Source organism: Sarcophilus harrisii, chromosome 4 (assembly GCF_902635505.1).
Source record: "Sarcophilus harrisii chromosome 4, mSarHar1.11, whole genome shotgun sequence".
NCBI lineage: Eukaryota > Metazoa > Chordata > Mammalia > Dasyuromorphia > Dasyuridae > Sarcophilus > Sarcophilus harrisii.
Window position 1 is genome coordinate 392,805,567 of NC_045429.1, and position 18,961 is coordinate 392,824,527.

Below are 18,961 nucleotides of genomic sequence, written 5' to 3' on the forward strand. Positions count from 1 at the left end.
CATACTGTCTCAATAACTTCATTAATAATCATGGGTTTACTATTGTCTCTAGGAAGATATCTCAAAATGTATCTCTATGTACATAAATACATTGATCAATAGATGGATAGATATAGATAGATACAGATAGCTGTATATGGAAATAAACTGCTCTTGATCCCATTCCTTCATATCTCTTTCTGAACTTTGTTTCATAAATCATTATAACTTTTGGCTCTTCAGTCTCTGCCTTTCCACTGGCTCCTTTATTTCTTCCTGTAAATGCAGTAAATTTCCCAGTTTCCTGAATATCATCATTGAATCCAGAAATTCATCATTCTATAAGATTACTTCAACTCTGAAACTTACCCCTTCTCAGTACCCTCTCTCTCTAGGGTACTTCCTTTCCTCTGCTTAAAGAGAATAGAGATCAAGAGAGTTCTCCCAGATTTTCCATTAAGAAAGTGCCCAGGGCAACCATATCATTTCCCATCTAGCTGTAGGACTTCAGGACTTCATCATACCCCCAAGTTTAGATAATTTCCCTTCCTCCCCACTCTTTAAAACTTCTTTTTATGCATTGTTCTTCCACTAGATAGTGAGCTCATTCAAGGTAGAAACTAGTAGTTTGTAGTTGTTCCCTTTTTTTTTTTTTTTTTACTCTCAGAACTTCTTATCACATTGTGTGGCAGAGTGCTAATAAATGTTTATTTACTGATTGTTGTTGACTTAATTATATAATATCATACTCTAAAATTATCTGTCTGTGGCAGTTCTTCTGTCTCTTCAAGCTTTCCTTTTTTTCTCTCCTCTTATTTACTGCTAAATTTAAAAAAATCAATTCATTCACACTTCACCTTGAGGCAGGCCACTCTATTTTGGAGAAATAGAATTTTTAGGAAGCTTTTCCTTAGGTTAAGCTGAAATTCTTCTCCTACAGTTTTTGCTAATTGCTCCTAGTTCTATTCTCTAGGGTCAAACAGGAAAAGTTGAATCTCTCTCTTTCATGTGATAAACTTTCAGATAACTGAAGAATTCTTTCTGTCTACTCTTTAAATAATTAAGCCTTAAGAAGCCTTAAAAAAGGCTTCTCTCTTTTAGAATAAACTTGAGTTTCCTCAAATGGTCCTTTTACAGCATACTTTTGTTCCTCTTTCTCCAGGTTCATTCCAGTTTTTCAGTGTCTCTCCCAAAGTATAATGCCCAGAACAGTATATACAATACTCAAGTGTTAGTATTGTGATCATGAAGTATATATAGTGGGATAATCACATTCATTTTAAATACTACACTTTTCTGAATACAAAGAATTTAGTAGGTTTTTTGGCTCCCATGTCACAACATTGATTCAGATCTTTTACACATTAACTGTTTCTAGCCATGTCTTCTTCCTTTAGTTTCCTATGCAATTGAATTTTTAAAGAGTCAGACTTTAGTAGGCTTAAGTATAATACAATTAAATTTTGCCTTGTTATATTTAGTTTGGCATTTTAGTCTGTCAGGATCTTTCTGGGAACTAATTCTTTTATCTTATCTATTATTCATATTATTCATCCCAGGTTCATGTCATCACAAATTTGATAAATATGCATTCCCTTTGATTAGCTCTCTCATCTATGTCACAGTTAATGAGCAGGATCGGGCCAAAGATAAGAGCCCTTTATTAAATGAATAAGCACATTAAGAAAAATTCATGTCCTTTTTATCTTTTAAAGATTCGTATTTTTCTTTTATCCTGTTTGGATTTTGGGGCAATCCATTTTGAGTTAGTATATAGTTAAGTATTGTCATAATATTTTTTCTTCTAAAGACTGGTATAGGAAGCTTTGACCTATAACATAAGAGTTTAAAATACTAAATTGAAAACTATTCATTAAGGTATCAAAACTGGAACAAGAACTTCAAAAACAGAAAGAAATTTCTGCTGAGAAGTTGAGAAAAGTAGAGGAGAAACTTGAATCAGCCTCTCATGAAGCAGATACAAAAAGGCAGAAAGTTATTGAATTAACTAGCACCGCCAGGTACAACTTTAATTTTTCCTTATTATCCCTAAATATTTTTCCTTTTTATAAAAACTATAAAAATGTAATAGTTTAAAATTGTAGACTGTGCATTGATAGAGGAGTATTTATAACAACATTGCTTATTTAAATTTTACTGATTCGCACTTGTGTGTCTTAGCAAAATTACAAAAACCATTGTCTTTTTACTTGTGTTTTGGTAATTCTACTTGTTATCATTGCATTACAGCTGTTCTTTTCCCACTAATGTCGTCAATTCTCTAAAATGCTTCTTTAAATATTCTTTGTGAAAATACCCAGGAATATTGTAGACAAATTCCAAAGCTATAGCCAAGATATATAGGTCCCAGGTGAAGGAGAAAAATACTACAAGTAGCCAAAAAAAAAAATAATTCAAATATCGTGGAGCCACAGTTAAGATAACAACAAAGTTTATTAGCTTCTACATTAAAGGATCAGAAGGATTAGAATATGATATTCCAGAGGACAAAGGAGGTAGGATTACAACCAAAAACAATTCCCCACAAAACTTTGTATAATCTTTTAGGGGGGAAAATAGATATTCAGTGAAATAAAGGACTTTTAGGCATCCTTGATGAAAAGACAAAATTTGACTTTCAAATATAAGACTTTAAAAAAGCCTAAAAAGATAAAGAGGAAAAGAAATTATAAAGGATTCATTAAGGTTAAAACTGCTTATAGTCCTACAAGAGAAAATGATACTTGTAACTCCTAAAAACTATTAGAATAATTGACCATATCAGTAACAAAAACATCAAAAACATATGATTTTATCAGTAAATGCAGGAAAAGCTTTTGACAAAATACAACACTAATTCCTCTAAAAATCACTGGAAAAGTGGCTTGGGGAAGGATTCTGGGAAGATGGAGAAGTAGGTTGGTAAATTTTAAGCTCTCCCAATTTCCTCCACAATTAGATCAAATTTAGACTCATGAAAAATCGAGAAGACTTATGGTAAGAGATCCTCCTGATATAACTTAAGAAGATCTGAAAAAAAAATAAGACCAACCCATTGTGAAATGTAAATACTCTGGGCTAACCCCACAGAAACAACCTGTGGAGAGCCTCAGGGCAAGCTGGGTGTGGCTGGATTCTCTGGGGGAAATACAGAAACTTTCATATCCTGTACTGTTTGTGGAGTCTAAGTCTGGGAAGACTGGGAACAACAGGTCCAACTGTGGCTGCTGAGACTCAGCCCTGGGTAAGAAGGAACCAGCATACCCATGAGTGCAGAGGCAGGGGGGAAGAGAGGCTGCTGGCTGTGGGCACATGTTGGAGGGGGCGGGGCTTTTGGTTTGGGGTACCTGGTCAGAAAGAGAGTACCAGAGACACCATCCTCCCGCCCCAGAATTAGAGGTGCTTACACTAACTGTTATTAAAAAAAAAAAAAAAAAAAAGACTGACAATGTAGAAAGAACCCCACCATAGAAACATACTATGGGAACAAAGAAGACTGAGATTCATCTTCAGAGGAAGACACCGAAGTAAAAAAAAGTTTCTAATCCGAAGAGTAATATGAAATGACTCCCCGCCCAGAAAAAATTTATAGAAGAACTCAAAAAAGATTTTGAAGTCAGTTGAGAGACATTGAAAAAAAAACTAAAAAACTAAAAATAAAAAATAAAAACCATCCAAGAAAAACAAGATCATGAGAGAAAAAAAAGTTAACCAACTAGAAAAGAAGATACAGAGTCTCAAAGTTAAAATAACTCTTTGAAAATTAAAACTGGATAAGAAAAAGCTAGGGAATCTGTGAGAGACCAAGAAATAACAAAACAGATTATAGAGAATGAAAAAATAGAACAGAATGTGAAATATAAGAAAAATGATCTGGAGAACAGATCAAGAGAAAATATAAAAATAATTGGACTGCCTGAAAATTGTTACCAAAAAAAGCACTTTGACAAAATAATGCAAGAAATAATCCAAGAAAATTATCCTGGAGTGATAGAACATGGAGGGAAAGTAGAAATAGAAAAAATCCACCAATCACCCTCAAAAAAATCCTGCATGGAAAACACACAGGAATACTATTGCTAAATTTCGAAACCCCAGATCAAAGAGAAAATTTTGTAAGAAACAAGAAAAAAAATTCAAATGCTGGAGCTACAATTAGAATTGTACAAGATGGGGCACCTAGGGGGTACAATGGGTAGAGCACTGGCCCTGAAGTCAGGAAGACCTCAGACACTTAACAATTACTAGCTATGTGACCCTGGTCAAGTCAGTTAACCCCAATTGTCTTAGCAAAAAGGAAAGAAAGAAAGAAAAAAGAGAAACTTCGTTTAAAATAATTGTAGGGATTATAAAATAGTTGGGAGTGTTACCTGGTAAGACAAACCTAGAAACTATATAAAAACAAGTACATACAAAACATTTTTGACACAGTCAGATCTAAACACATGGCAAAACATTGTTCACAGTTAGAATGACCTAATAAAATAAAAATACTATTATAATCCTACCTAAATTAATTCAGTATCATACTAATCAAACTACTAACTATTTTATAGAGCTAGAAAAAATAGTAACAAATTCATCTGAAAGAAAAAAAGATAAAGAATATTATGGGAATCCAAAAAAAAAAAAAAAAACAAAGTGCAAAGTAGTTTAGCAGTACCAGATCTCAAACTGTATTATGAAATGGTAATTCTCAAAACAATCTGCTACTGGCTAAGAAATAGGAGAATTTATGACCAAACAACTGATAGAGTACAAGAGTACATTATGGGATGAAAAATGGATAATTTCAATTAAATTATATTGCACAAACAAAATTAATGTAGCCAAAATTAGACAAAAAGCAGAAAACTGGGTGGAGGGTAATTTTATATCATGTTTCTCTGATAAAGACCTCACTTCCTAAATATTTAGAGAACTAAGTGAAATTTATTGGATGATAAGATATGCATAGGCAGGTTTCAGGAGGAGAAATCAAAGCTATCCATAGCCATGCTTTAAATCAATATTGATTAGAGAAATGAGCACTAAAATAGCTCTGAGGTACCATCTTATACATATCATATTGGCTAATATGAAAGAAAAGGAAAATGAGAAATGTTGGAGAGGATGTGGAAAAATAGGAACACTAATATACTCTGGGCAAAGTAGTGAACTGATCCATCTGTTCTGGAGAACAGTTTGGAACTACATCCAAAGAGCATTTTATATACCCTTTGATTCAACAATATCACTGCTAGGTCTGTATCCAAAAGAAAGATAAAAAAGAATGTTTATCTGCAAAAAGGTAAAATAGCATCTCTTTTTGTAAGCTATTTAAAAATTGGACACTTAAGAATTGGGCAAAGAAAAGGCAAAGGATTGGGAATTGAGGGGATGCCCATCACTTGGGGAATGGCTGAACAAGTTGGGGAATATGCTTTTGATGAAATACTATTGTGCTATAAGACATGAGCAGGACTTAAAAAAAAAAATACCTGGGTAAACTTAAATGAACTGATGCCAAGTAGAGTGAGCAGAAAACAATTGTACACAGTAACAATAATACTGTACAAGGATCAACTGAGAATGACTTAGCTATTCTTACTAATACAGTGATCCAAGACAATTCTAACAGCTTATGATTGAAAAATACAATCTGTCTCCAGGGAGAGAACTGATAAACTCTGAATGCAGATTGAAGCATATCTTTTATTTATTTTTCTTTCTTTTTTTAGGTAAGGTCTCTGTTTTCTTTTATAATTTGACTAATAAGGAAATAGTTTAGCATTGATTATATTTATATAATCAATATCAAATTGCTTTCTCAAAGGGAGGACAAAGGGAGAGAATTTGGAATTTAAAATTTTTTCAAATATGTAAAATTGTTTTTGCTTGTAATTGGAAAAAATATTTTTTAATTTAAACACAAAGCAGTTCCTGTTGTCAAGGAGCATATTAATATTAATATTAATATTAGAGGAAACAACACATTAATAAATAGGTACCTATATAGAGAGTTAGTAGGAAGACAAGTTATTGATTGACTGATTTTTCCAATTCTTTTTCTTATGGAAACCAGACAAATGGTCAAATCAACAAGCATTTATTAAACAGTTTATGTCAGATATTTTGCTAGATCCTGGAGAAACAAAATGAAAAGAGCTTATTGCATTCTTTTGGGGAAATCATATGTGTGTATCAACCGATATGTAGATGGATGGATTACATATAATATGTATATATGTATTACACATAAACATATTATACATATGTACATATGTATTATACATACATATATATAGTACACACACACACATATATATAATACACATACATTAAAAAATATAATTTCAAGAGAGTACTAACAGCTAGCGAGAATTAGGAAAAGCCTTCTTTATTGAGCCTTGAAGGGAAGACAGGAATTCCAGAAATTGGAGGTGAAGAAAGAATACATTCAAGACTGCCGGGAACAGCCTATGCAGAGGAATGAAGGATGTACATGAAGAGCAGTAAGAGCAAAGTCAATTTAGTACATGGTTTAGAGGGAGTAATATGTATTATGCCTGAGTGATGGTAAGTTTTTAGGGTCTACCCTACAAAATCCTTTTAAACTTATAATGAAGCTGACCTACTCAAATTATAAGTTTCTAAACAGCAGGGACTATGGGTTTGGTGTTTTTTTTTAAAACTAGTCTTATCCTTTTATCTACTTTATGCATATTAGGTATTAATAAATGTTTGTTGAATTAGTGAACGTAATACAAATCCTAAATTCCACAGAACCCTAAGGAGTTAGAAGTTGGATGAAGATTTTCAAGGAAAAGTTTAAACAAACAATCTGTATATGAATGTAGCATTTAGAAATTGACAATTTCATTTATAATAGATTTTTTTGTGCTGGCAAAGGATTGGACATTGAGAGAATGCCTATCAGTCGGGGAATGGCTGAACCAGTTGTAGTATATGATTGTGGTAGAATACCACTGTTCTAAGAAATGATGAGCTAGATGGTTTCAGAAAAACTTGGAAAGTCTTACATGAATTGATTCATCAAAGTGAAGTGAGCAGAAATGGGAGAACATTGTTCATAATAACTGCATCATTGTAAGTTTTAATCAAAGTGAAAGACGAAAGACTTAAGTATTCTTTTTTTCTTTTTGGCTGAGGCAGTTGGGGTTAAGTGACTTGCCGAGGGTCACACAACTAGGAAGGTGGTAAGTGTCTAAGGTCAGATTTGAACTCAGGTCCTCCTGACTTGAGGGCTGGGGGTCTGTTCACTGCACCACCTAGCTGTCCCAAGACTTAAGTACTTTTATAAAGACAGGGATCTAAGACAATTCTGAAGGACTGATAGTGAAAAATGCCATCTACTGCCAGAGAGAGAACTGGTAAACAACTAAGTGCAAATTGAAGTTTATTTTTTTTTCATTTTCTGTATTTTTTTAGGTTTTGCGTGTTTTCTTTTGCAACATATAGCTAATATGGAAACATGTTTACATACGTCTTTACATGTACAATCAATATTATTTGCCTTCTCAAGAGTTGGTAGAAGGATGGGAAAGATGGAGAGAATTTGAAACTCAAAACTTTTTAAAATGAAGGTTTAAATTTTTTGACATAATCACAAAACATTTAACCAAATAAAATAAAAAAACAAAAAAATAATTTTTAAAGATAATTTTCTCAGTTTTGATGAAGAGATAAATCATTTTTCTCTTATGTAAATTTCTAATTTTTTTTTTAGATTAACCTCCCCAAAGAGAAGATAGTTTCATACTTAAGCTGCTACTTCCATGGTAGCTTCCATGGTAGCAGCAAGTTTTCTTTTTCCATTTTATCAGTTTGACTATTCTCTTTATAGCTCCATAGTTTCCTTTATGAATATGACTGCTCCTTTTTTTAAAAAAAAAACTATTCCAGCATCATTAGTAGTAAGGATGAGTTTTGAATAGTTGAAAGTTTTTGCATTATATAGTTCTAATTTTGTTATTTTTTAAAAGTCCTAGTTTTAGAAAACCTCATCCTCAAAAATAGGCCCTGTATCTACTATTCTTAGCATTGCTGTCAGGGATAACAATTCAGCTAATAAAACTTACACTTTTCTCAAGAATTTACTTTCCATTAAAATAAAATTGTACTTTGTATATTGACTCTCCAAATCTGTGGTTAGAAAGTATTCTACCTCCAAAAAAAAAAAAAAAAAAAAAAGACAATTTTTCTTTTCCCATTTGGCATATATTTTAAGTTTCATCTTGCATATCTTTCAGTAATCTAAAACTTCATTGTCCAGTATATAAATCATTCAGTCTCCTATTCATCTGTGGTGAGGCTAGATTAGCATCAGGGTTCTAAAAATTTACCTTGCTTTTCAAATATGGTACTGAAAGATGAGGTTTTTTTCCCCAGAATCACAAGTTTAAGATCTCCAATAAAATTTTGAAAATTAACAGAAAAATATTTGGTATCTGCTATTATTTATAAAAGGCTTGAATCTTATTTCCAAGTCTTGATGTATTTATCAATATCTCTTTTATATGGCATGGTCAAAGAAAAAAGGTATTCCACATAAGGTTTAGTTATCTTCCCTTATTCCATCAGATGCCCAAACTCCAAACTTTAAATTATTTTTGAGGGAAATCTTCATTAGATATATTTATCATATGTTTCCCTTATCCCTTTATAGAAACAAGAAAAATAAATCTGTGAATTTCACTGATATGTAAAATTCAAATGAAAAGCATCCACCTCTCCCCCATTGTAGTTTGGCATCTTTTCTGCAATTTCTGTCTTATAGTGATACTTATATCAATGAGAAATTCAATGGCTTATCCCCAAGGCACATGCCAGTTTGTGTCAGAAGTAGGCCTATTATGGTTTCAAGGCCACCTTGGTCCAAGATGCCATGCTGCTTTTTATGCCAAATAAATTAGCCCTTTCTCCATGACCGATGGTCACTTTTGAAATATATGGGGCCATTTGCCTTTATACTTAGTGACCTCAGATTGTTACATTTTGAAAGTTATTTGTGTTTAATAATGAATTTTCTTTCTTTGCTGTCAAACTGTTACTGTGCCTATATATATATTTTAGCAACCTCCCAATCTTCTTTCTAATTTACTGTTCTTTATCTGCTTTGAGCTAGAAAACTGAATAACTAAATTTAGATTCATAATAGAATTTCAGAGTTGGAAGGAACTCTAGTATTCATGTAGTTTATTTGAATTAGGGTTGAGAGTTTGAGGAACTTTAGCATGTAGACTTTTGGCTATTCTGATGCCTTTTCCCCCCCCAATTGTCTGTATTCTCAGTTGTATTCTGGGTATTTGAAGTTGCTAATTGAATGATTTCCAAATATGTAATATCATTATAACACCTTAGCACATTAAAAAGTGTACAAAAATTAAAATTAAAAAAACTACTCTAAATCTTAAATTAGAACCACATGTTACTACTAGTATTGTTAGATATTTTATATTTCCTTTGTTAATAGGTAACTATGTCATATGAATAAAAGTAAATATATTTAGGTACTTTTTATACTTGAAGGCTTGCTTTTTAAAAATGTAGTGCTATTTGTCATTCAGCACTTTATAACCTTGCAACTTAGAATACATCACAGAATTCAATAAAATTTAAGTACTGCAGTTACTTTTTTATTTGTTGCTTGTTTTATTTCCTTTGTGTTCAGGCACATAAAATTGGAGATGGATCAGTGCAAGGATGAGTTGCTTCAAATGGAGAAAGAAATACTTCACTTAAGACGGGATGGAGAGAATAAAACAATCCAGTTAAATCATTTAGATATGACCTTAGAACAAACACAGACAGAGCTAGATAAAAAAGTGAAAGCTGGTAAGCAATAGCTTAGCTGGGCTTAACTGTCAGCTCATTTTGTTCAATCTCTTTCTTACTAAAGTCAGTGACCTTTTCTCAGTCCTAATCCTCCTTAGCTTCTATTTTCTATTCCTTCCATACACACACACACATACACACAATCTTCTCTAGGTTTTATGATGCTGATCTATTACAGTTCTCTTCCTACCTGTCCATTTAATGTTTTTTTCAGTCTTTTTTGCAGGTTCATCTTCCATGTACTTTACTCTGTGTGTGGGTATGTCCCAGGGCTCTGCACTGGATAATGTATTCTTCTCTTTCTGTACTATCTCTTGATGAGTTCATCAGTTCCCACGGATTCTGTTATCATTTCTTAGTAGATGACTCTTCCAGCCTTCATCCCCCTTTTGAGCTTTAGTCCCACATCTACAAATGACTGCTGTTTAAACTTCTTTACCTGGATATTCCATAAATGCCTCAAACTCAACATATATATCCAAAACAAAACTCTTGATCCTTCCCCTTACACTCACCCATCCTCATTACTTTCCCATTTCTATTGAGTTAGGAAGCCTCCAATTATCCAGGTTCAATCAAGACTCATATACCATTCTTCCCTCATCCTCTTTCACTTCCCACATCCAGTCTCTTTCCTGGTATCATAAACACCCTAGTGCAGACATGTCTCTCCTTTAGAGAAACAAGAAATTTGTGACTACCTGTGGCTTTTAGGATTAACTAGAAACACCTCTGGTTATTATTTAAAGTCTTTCACATTCTTTCTTCTCTAACTTCTCTAACTTCTCTAACTCTAATTTCAGGCTAATTAGCATTTCCTTCATGCATTCTGTGCTTCAGTCAAATTAGCATACTTATGACTACCTTTATGTGATGTTTTATCTCCCATCTCCATCCATGCAGTTGCCCCCTTCCTAGAATGCCCTTCCTCTTCAACTCTGCCACTTGCAACTCCTAGCATTTTTCAAGGCTCAACTCAAATGCCACCTCCTTCAAGAAACCTTTTCTGACTTTCTCAGTTTTTAGTTTACTCCTATCACTGTTTTATTTATATCCTGCAATGACTTAACATGTTGTATTCCCCAGTAGAATGTAAGCTCATTGAGGGCAGGGGCCGTATCACATTTTTATTTGTGTCCTAGCACCTAGCCCAAAACCTGGTACGTAACAGGCAATTAATAAATGAATGTTAATTTGATTTTTGAATTATAATAAAGTGAGAATTTAGGATTGTGAGATTGCAAGGAACTATGAGTGTTCAGTGTTTTCCTCTTTTTTTATAATCACTTGAAGATGATTCAAATTTGGTTATTCATTTATTATGATTATTTACAGAGATCTCAATACTAAAATAGTAGATTATGGTTTTAAAATTGCTCTCCCTCATAACAGTGAAAGAGTTAGAAAAACTACATCAACATTCTCAAAATGATCTAAAGGAAGCCTTGCAGAAACGAGAAGAGCTAGAGACTGAACTGCAAAATGCTCATGTAGAATTAAAAAATACTTTAAAGCAGCTGCAAGAATTGCGAGATGTACTACAGAATGCTCAAATATCTCTGGAGGAAAAGTATTCCACTATAAAAGATCTCACAGCTGAACTTAGGTGAGTTAAGCATTTTAAGTGACACTATAATTGGATTATTATATTCCTTGCCTTCTCTAATTACTTTAAATTATGAAGGACCCAGACATCTGAAGTAGCAACCAGCTTGGTTCCCCAGACTATCCATCTATCACACTGATCATCTCTATTGTCATTGTGCCATGTCGATCATAGCTTCAACTCTTTTCATACCAAGGATACCTTTGGCCCCATATGTCACCACTGGGCTAGAATTGTTTTTACTCGGTGCTAGGAATTAATAACAAATGGTAAGTGCTGGGTTGACAGAAGTGAATAGGAAGGACTCAGGAGTTGCATCAGAACAGTAAGTTATGAAGGACAGTATGTAGGAATTATTCTATAAGACAAGCAGACTGAGATCAACTTAGTTCTTTGGTGTGAGACCCAGAGATAGGAGTGATATTGGTAAGCATCTCCAAAAACTACTGCCCTTAGAACCTGGGAGAAAATCACTTAACTTTTCTTGGCCTCAGTTTCCTTACCTGTAGAATGGTGATGATGATACATATAACACTTAGTTTGCAAGATTGTTATGAGACTAAACTGAGATATCTACAAATCTTCATGTATTTTTTACATAGAAATTTTTATTATTAAGCTTGCAGAATATCTCCGCTTCTCATTGTATAGTGTATCTTACAAGATCATGGTAAGAACACATTATAAGACTTTAAATTGTTATGCAAATATGTTGTTATTAATTACGTTGTTCAGGAGCTCTCATCTTCTAGGCAAGATCTAAAATAATCCATTTAACCCAGGGTTCTAAGAAGGCCAAGCTTTAAATAAGTGAAAGCTTATCATCCTTACCTTAGAGAATCCTGAATACTTTGTTTCTAAGCAGTATGAATATTTGCTTTCGATTTATTCTTTATTGAAGAATTTTTAGAAGAATTATAAAGAGGTTATTTTCCAAGTTTGAAAGGTAATTTAAAAAAATTGGCTTTTTACCTTTGGACATTTGAAAATAGAAGAAAAGATAATAGAAAACTTTGAATTTAAAAAAATGATTGTTTTCTTCATTTCAGTTGCTTCAGAATCCCAAGGACAGTTCAGCTTTACTTTTGAGATTAATAATTGCAAAGGTTTTTGGAAAGATAAAATCTTTACAAGTTTTTAACCTAGGTTGTAATTCCAAATTTGGTTGCATTAGCAATTAACAAGCTGTTAAAAGGGGAAGAGAAAAGGGGAAATAAAGGCAATTTTGAAACAAAAGATAATTATATTAATCATTTCAGACTTATCTCACATCAATCTTGTAGTTGTGATTGTGCTTTGATAACTAATTTGTAATAATTCATTTTAAAATCACAAAATGTGAAATAATATTATTTTGCCTTTGAGAAATCTGTGATAACAATATTGTTGATCTTTATTCACATCTTTCAAAAGATCCTTTGATAAGGAAATGTTGCATTCTTTTATAGCTTCCAGGAAAAATTACTAGTTGAATTCTGTCTGTTAATAAAGTTTATATTTTCAGTATCCTTTTTGTTCTTTGTATTTTTCTTTATCAAATTGTAGAGATTGCAAGCTTGATATTGAGGACAAAAAGCAAGAACTTCTTACCATGGACCAGGCACTGAAAGATAGAAATTGGGAACTGAAGCAAAGAGCCGCTCAAGTCAGTTTCTTTAGTGATACTTTAATAGATTTGTATTTTGCAACACACTTAAACAGTTTAATGTTATTTGCTGAATTAACATGTGAATTCTTAAATTACCAGACTTAAGTATCTGAGCCTTTGATCCTCTTGGGCTAGGCTAGATAATGTAATAAAACAGGAAATAAAGGATTTGGTTCCCTAGTTATTAGAAGGGAGAAGGTGAAGACTTTGAAGGGTGATGACAGAAATAAGATTTGGGGCATCTTCTAAGTAGTAATCTTTAGATAGATGGGGTTGTTTATTTTGTTTTTAATTAGTAATCTTATATCAGTTATATTATTATGTTTCATTTGAGATTATGTTAGGTTTCTGTTCAATAGATTTATAATGTTTGTGTGCCGTTTATGAGCCAAAATGTTGAAGTTAATAGCATGGCCCTTTAATAATTTACTTTTGAGACTATATGTTTGAATTCTTTACACTTCCCATGAATACTGCTGTACAATATATTTGGTATTAACTTCATTAAAAATATGAGTTTTCCTAATAATTTTATTATCATAGTAGAAAAGAATCCTTAGCAATTTTGTATATGTATTTGCTTTCTTGTTTAGGTTACACAATTGGACATTACTATTCGTGAACATAGAGGAGAAATGGAACAAAAAATAATTAAGTTAGAGGGTACTCTGGAGAAAACAAAACTAGAACTTAAGGAATCTAATAAACAGGTAACTTAATTAATTCTTCGTAAAGCCTTTGTGTGCTCTGAAACTTAAATAATTTAGGTTGCAACTAGTTATAGTAAAAACAACCTCTATCTTGTATTTTAAAATATAGACACATGACATCATTTTATGTATATATGTATGTGTAATGTGTTATTACAAATATTGTGGACAAAAATGGCTACCATAGGCAACCAAAATAATAACTTATAAATATTTACGTTTGAGTAGCAGATTAGAAGTCCATATCAGCAAAAAGAAAATTTACCAATTATCCCCCTCCACCAAAGCAAAAATTGGTTTCCATTTTAAATGTTTCCATTTTAAAACTATATAAGGATATTATGTTATCCTTTATGTTAAAAGAAAAATGATTGTATAGTGGGAAACTCTTTTAAACTATTTTTAGAGGATTTTTAACAGAGAAATTATGTAATCAGAATTGCACATTAGAATGTTTAAACTAGTTATAATGTATATAGGTGAGATTGGGGTGGGAAGAAAATGGAGATAAGTTAACTAGTCAGGAATGTATTTAAGTAATTAAAAACTAAATTAAAGTGATGGATATGAGGTAACAGAACTGAGAGATTTTAGAAATCCAGAGTTTCAAGACTGGGTAATGGTAGAATATAGTCACTGTTAATAGAAATAGGGAAGTGAGAAAGAGAAAGATAGGTAATGTGATGAATTTGTTTTGTCTGTATTAAGTTTGGAGTGCCATGGAATATCCAAATAAGAATTTGATGTAAGGAGTTGGAAATACAGCTCTGAAACTCAGGAAATGGTTATTGATGGAAATACAGATTAATTTGGGAATCAGCCTCATAAAAATAGCCATGAACTGGCTATTGAAGCCATTGGGACTGGATGAGATTGACATAACAAGAATATAGTGAGTGAGAGGAAGGCAAGTGCTGAAGTCAGTGTAGATAAGTGTTCTATCTATCTCTCTATCTATGAAAAGAATATTGAAAGTACCAATAGTGTGAACTTCAGAAGGGAAATTGTTAAGGCCACTAGCATATAGGCATTTTTCAGGTTAAGTTTTACAGTTTAGGATAAAAGACTTGATATTGCAGATTTTTTTATGTGAAACAAATAAATTGACAAGAAAAGATGATCACAATTTGTGATGGAAAAACTAATATAGTATAATTTTATTATTTTTCAATAAAATGGAAATAGTCTTTAGTATGTAATTGTATAGATGTAAATACATATTTTTTGTATTACTTTCCTAAGTATGATAAGAGCTTTTCCTTTTTAGAAAAATATGAAATAATGCTAAGTAACAAAATAGTTTATAGAGATAAGTCAAAATTTTAATTTATTTTTTATCGTATTTAGAATTAGGATCTAGTAATCTTAAGGAATTGCCTCTTAGTGTGCAAATATAACAATTAAGATGTCATGATAACCTTAATTAGTTGCTTTTTAATATCCAGATAGAAGTCTTAGAAGAAGACTTACAAATTAGTAAAGACCAGCTTCGTGAAAAAGAATTTGAAGTACTACAAAATGAACAAGAGATTAATCAATTAAAAAAAGAAACAGAAAGAAAACAACAGAAAATAACAGAGATTGAGAATGTAAGTTATTCTTCTAAATGATTTTTCACCTTAAAGAATAAAATTGCCTTTTAGTCATTCACTTTCTATTGTGCATGAATAACATCACACAGAGCTTTAACATGTATTGATCAAACTTTTTAAGTTATTTTCTCAATTTTTAAGAAATATCAAGCATTTTTCTCCATTTAACCAATGCTGATTCCATAAATAGTTAGCACACTGTATGTGCTTAAAAACATTGTTTAAAAATTTTTTTAGACATTGTATCATGTTTCTAATACATTGGAGAAAAGTCATCTTTAAAAGGATACTATTGTTAATTTTGCAAATTAAAGAATCAGCTCCTTATTTTTCTTCTCCAGAAAGTTGTTTTATTTAAAGTGAAATATAGTGGATACAGTTAAGTGTTTCCCTGGTTTTCAATTTGCTGTCATTATTTTAGTGTCTATTTATGTATAGTATTCCCATACCTGTTGCCTATTGTGATACCTAATCTTTGAGGGGCTTTTTTTTTTTTTGAAGACTAATATATTGATACAAACTTACATATTTGTAACATATATCCAGGAGCAAGAAAACTAAAACAGTAATCTAAAATACTCTCCTTTTCCATACTTCCCTATCTCTTTCCAATTACTTAGTAATCATAACATTATCCTTGACTTCTTATTCTCCTTCATCCCATATATCCCATCAGTTGGTGGATCTTAAGGTTTCTGCTTCTACGGCATCACTCATCTCTTGACTTTTCTGTCTGCTCATGTAGTTTGCACATGCTAGGATGTTGTGGGGTTCTTTCAAATATTCCATTAGACTTAACCAAGTCTAAACATTCTATTAGACCTGTCTGACTGATGTTGTGCTGATAAAATGTGCTTCTGATAAGGGAATGACTATATGTTGCTAAGTATTGTCCAAAGCACACTCTATTACAGATTTCCTTCCTAGCATATGAAGAACTTGAGAAGAAGCACAATCAGAAAAAAAAAGTTCATGTAGGATCATAGATCTAGAGCTGGAAGAGCGGGCCTTCTTTGAAATTTAAGAGTCCAGATTCTTTATTTTAAAATTGAAGAAACCAAGCCTAAAGAGGTTCATGATGTCAGCAGGTAGCCCAGTGATGCTGGACCTGGAGTCAGGAAGGTGGGAGTACAAGTCTTGCCATGGACACTTATTGGTTGTAAGTCATCTGACTCCTCTAATCCTTATTTTCCTCATCTGTAGAAAGGGGATAATATTAGCACCTACCTTACACAGTTGTGAGGGTCATATGAGATGATGTGTATAAAGTGATTTGTAAATGCTGGCTGTTGTTAAATAATTTCCTCAGGGTCAAAAGGTAATGAGCAGCAAAATGGGAATGTTCAGTATCTATTCTTTCAAGAGGCATCAGGGCAAAAATTAGGGTTTTCAGTCATTGTATGAAACTTAAGAATGATTTCTGCTTTTCAGATTATGAAAGAGCAGGAACAGTGTATTGCAGCCCAATACAAAGAAGCTTTGGATTTAGGGCAGCAGGTGAGATTAGCAGAGGAGCAGATTCAGCAGACTCAGCAGGAGCTACTGGAGACCCGCCGACAGCAAGTCCAAGCTCAGAGAGAAGCCGAGAGACTTGCAAATGAACTAGATGAAACAAAACATCTTTCTAGAGAGAAGGTTTCTATTCAAAACATTTTTCTTTTATTACAGCTATTATTAAATTATGTCAGCTACCTTTTGGATTTCTGAAACAGGTTTAATCTAGATTTTTTTTGCAATAAATTGTGTATTAGGAAATGTTTGGTACAACTTTTAAAATTTAAAAGTTAAGTAATTTTGATGAGGACCAATGGAAACAGTCTTCCATTTACTCATTAGACATGATCACCGATAATCTCCTTGGATTCCTACTCTGGTTGGATGTTAACCACCAAAAATTCATTTGATCCCTACACTAGATGGATGTTAATTCAATTGGGGGGTCAGTTAAATATTTTTGACCCTGAACTTTTGCTGAGTTGATTGAAAGCATATATACTATGTACATTTTCTGCTTGACTATATTCATAAACAGTATAGGCAAGGAACATATATGACAGTCATTTGGTATTATGTTTTTGTGCTCCTAAATTAAAAAAAAAAAATTCTCTAGAAAATTACCTGTCTTAATAGCCCCAGTCCTAACTGGGTTATCAGAAATGATACTAGTGCCAAAAAGCATCTAAGTGTACTATATAATATAATTATCATACAAAGACATGAATGTAGTTACAGGAATTTGCTCATATGGTTGTTATACTCTGAAATAATAAGTCTTTAGCCTATATTGCTTAATTATATAATTAAGTAAATATTTTTACTAACTTCAACAACCACTAGTTTCTCATTATATTGATTCTATAGTATTACTTCTATTCCTACATTACTGTGATGCATGTTACTATTTCTATAACCAGTTCCTGCAGAAGATAGCCTATCTTTAAACTTGGAAGGAACAAATTATGAAGCCTGTGTTATTGCACTAGATTTTGAGGATCTTATAGGCAAATTAGTCTTATTTATCTCTGAATCTTTCAGAGCTTTTAATTCGGTGCCTTGTATAAAGTAGTCACTCATTAAACATTTATTTCCCAAACTACATTTCAGTTCATTTGTTGGATTATTTTAGATTTATTAAAAATTAAAATGTGTGTTTTGAAGGAATTACATGCGAACCATTTGGCTGAAGAATTGGGAGCTTCACAAGTACGTGAAACTCAGTTGGAGGCCAGACTGCAAGCAGAAGTAAAGAAACTGTTGACAGAAATAGAATCATTGAAAGAAGCTTATCATCTAGAGGTAAAGAAAACAAATTGAATTAGACTGAGTAAACCTGGATAAATGTTCATTGGATTCTGTCTTGGTCTTTTTGCTAACGTCAATCATCAAGCATTCATTTTCTATAAATAAATGAATGAATAAATGAGTGGATGAATGAGTAAAAAGGAGCATTTAAACACCTGCTTTATATGTGTCGAGCACTGTGATAGGCACTAGGGATGTGGGATATTAAGATATCCTGGCCTTCAAAGACCTTATATTCAAATGGGAGAAGAGACCGTGTCTTTTGGGAGGTGGGTTTTGGCACTAGAGAGATAAGGAAAGACAATATGGAAGTGGTATGTGAGCTCAGCTGAGTTTTGCAGTTATCAAGAGATGCCAAAAGGCGATGAAGTTAGTGAACTGTGGCATGGAGTATGGGTAGTGCAAAGGCAAGTGACTGGAGATGGCAGAAAGGCCATTAATGGATTATATCAGAAGGTGATTGGAGCCAGTTTGTAAGGGACTTTAAAAGCTTTCAGGAAGCTAAAGTAGGTGACCACCTGGCTAGAACAGCTGATCAGAGTTCCTATGCCAATCAGAGTAACAATCGGTCTATAATGAGTCCTTACATTTCCAGCCACTGAGAGATAAGGAGAACCTGTCTTAAATATTCATAAAAGTGTCTTCTGTCTAACAAGAGCACAATTCCAGAACTTCAGTTTTTATAATAGTGTAATGTCTTCTACTTCTTTCCTATTTAGTGTTTCCCAAACCTTATATTAACCAACATAATATCTGTACTACAATATCTGTACTACATGTACTTAAT

At 32.6% G+C, this 18,961-nt stretch overlaps 1 protein-coding gene across 5 annotated transcripts in view; it reads left to right on the forward strand.

Moving 5' to 3' along the window:
- Positions 1-18,961, forward strand: part of CCDC18 (coiled-coil domain containing 18) — a 91,225-nt gene that overhangs the window by 60,567 nt on the left and 11,697 nt on the right. For all 5 annotated transcript variants that reach the window (XM_023503381.2, XM_031967091.1, XM_031967095.1 and 2 more), the window contains 8 exons: positions 1,858-2,000; positions 9,653-9,816; positions 11,209-11,422; positions 12,968-13,067; positions 13,664-13,780; positions 15,226-15,369; positions 16,804-17,007; positions 18,031-18,168. In XM_023503381.2, coding sequence (XP_023359149.1) covers positions 1,858-2,000; positions 9,653-9,816; positions 11,209-11,422; positions 12,968-13,067; positions 13,664-13,780; positions 15,226-15,369; positions 16,804-17,007; positions 18,031-18,168 — 1,224 coding nt within the window. The remainder of the gene's footprint in view (positions 1-1,857; positions 2,001-9,652; positions 9,817-11,208; positions 11,423-12,967; positions 13,068-13,663; positions 13,781-15,225; positions 15,370-16,803; positions 17,008-18,030; positions 18,169-18,961) is intronic.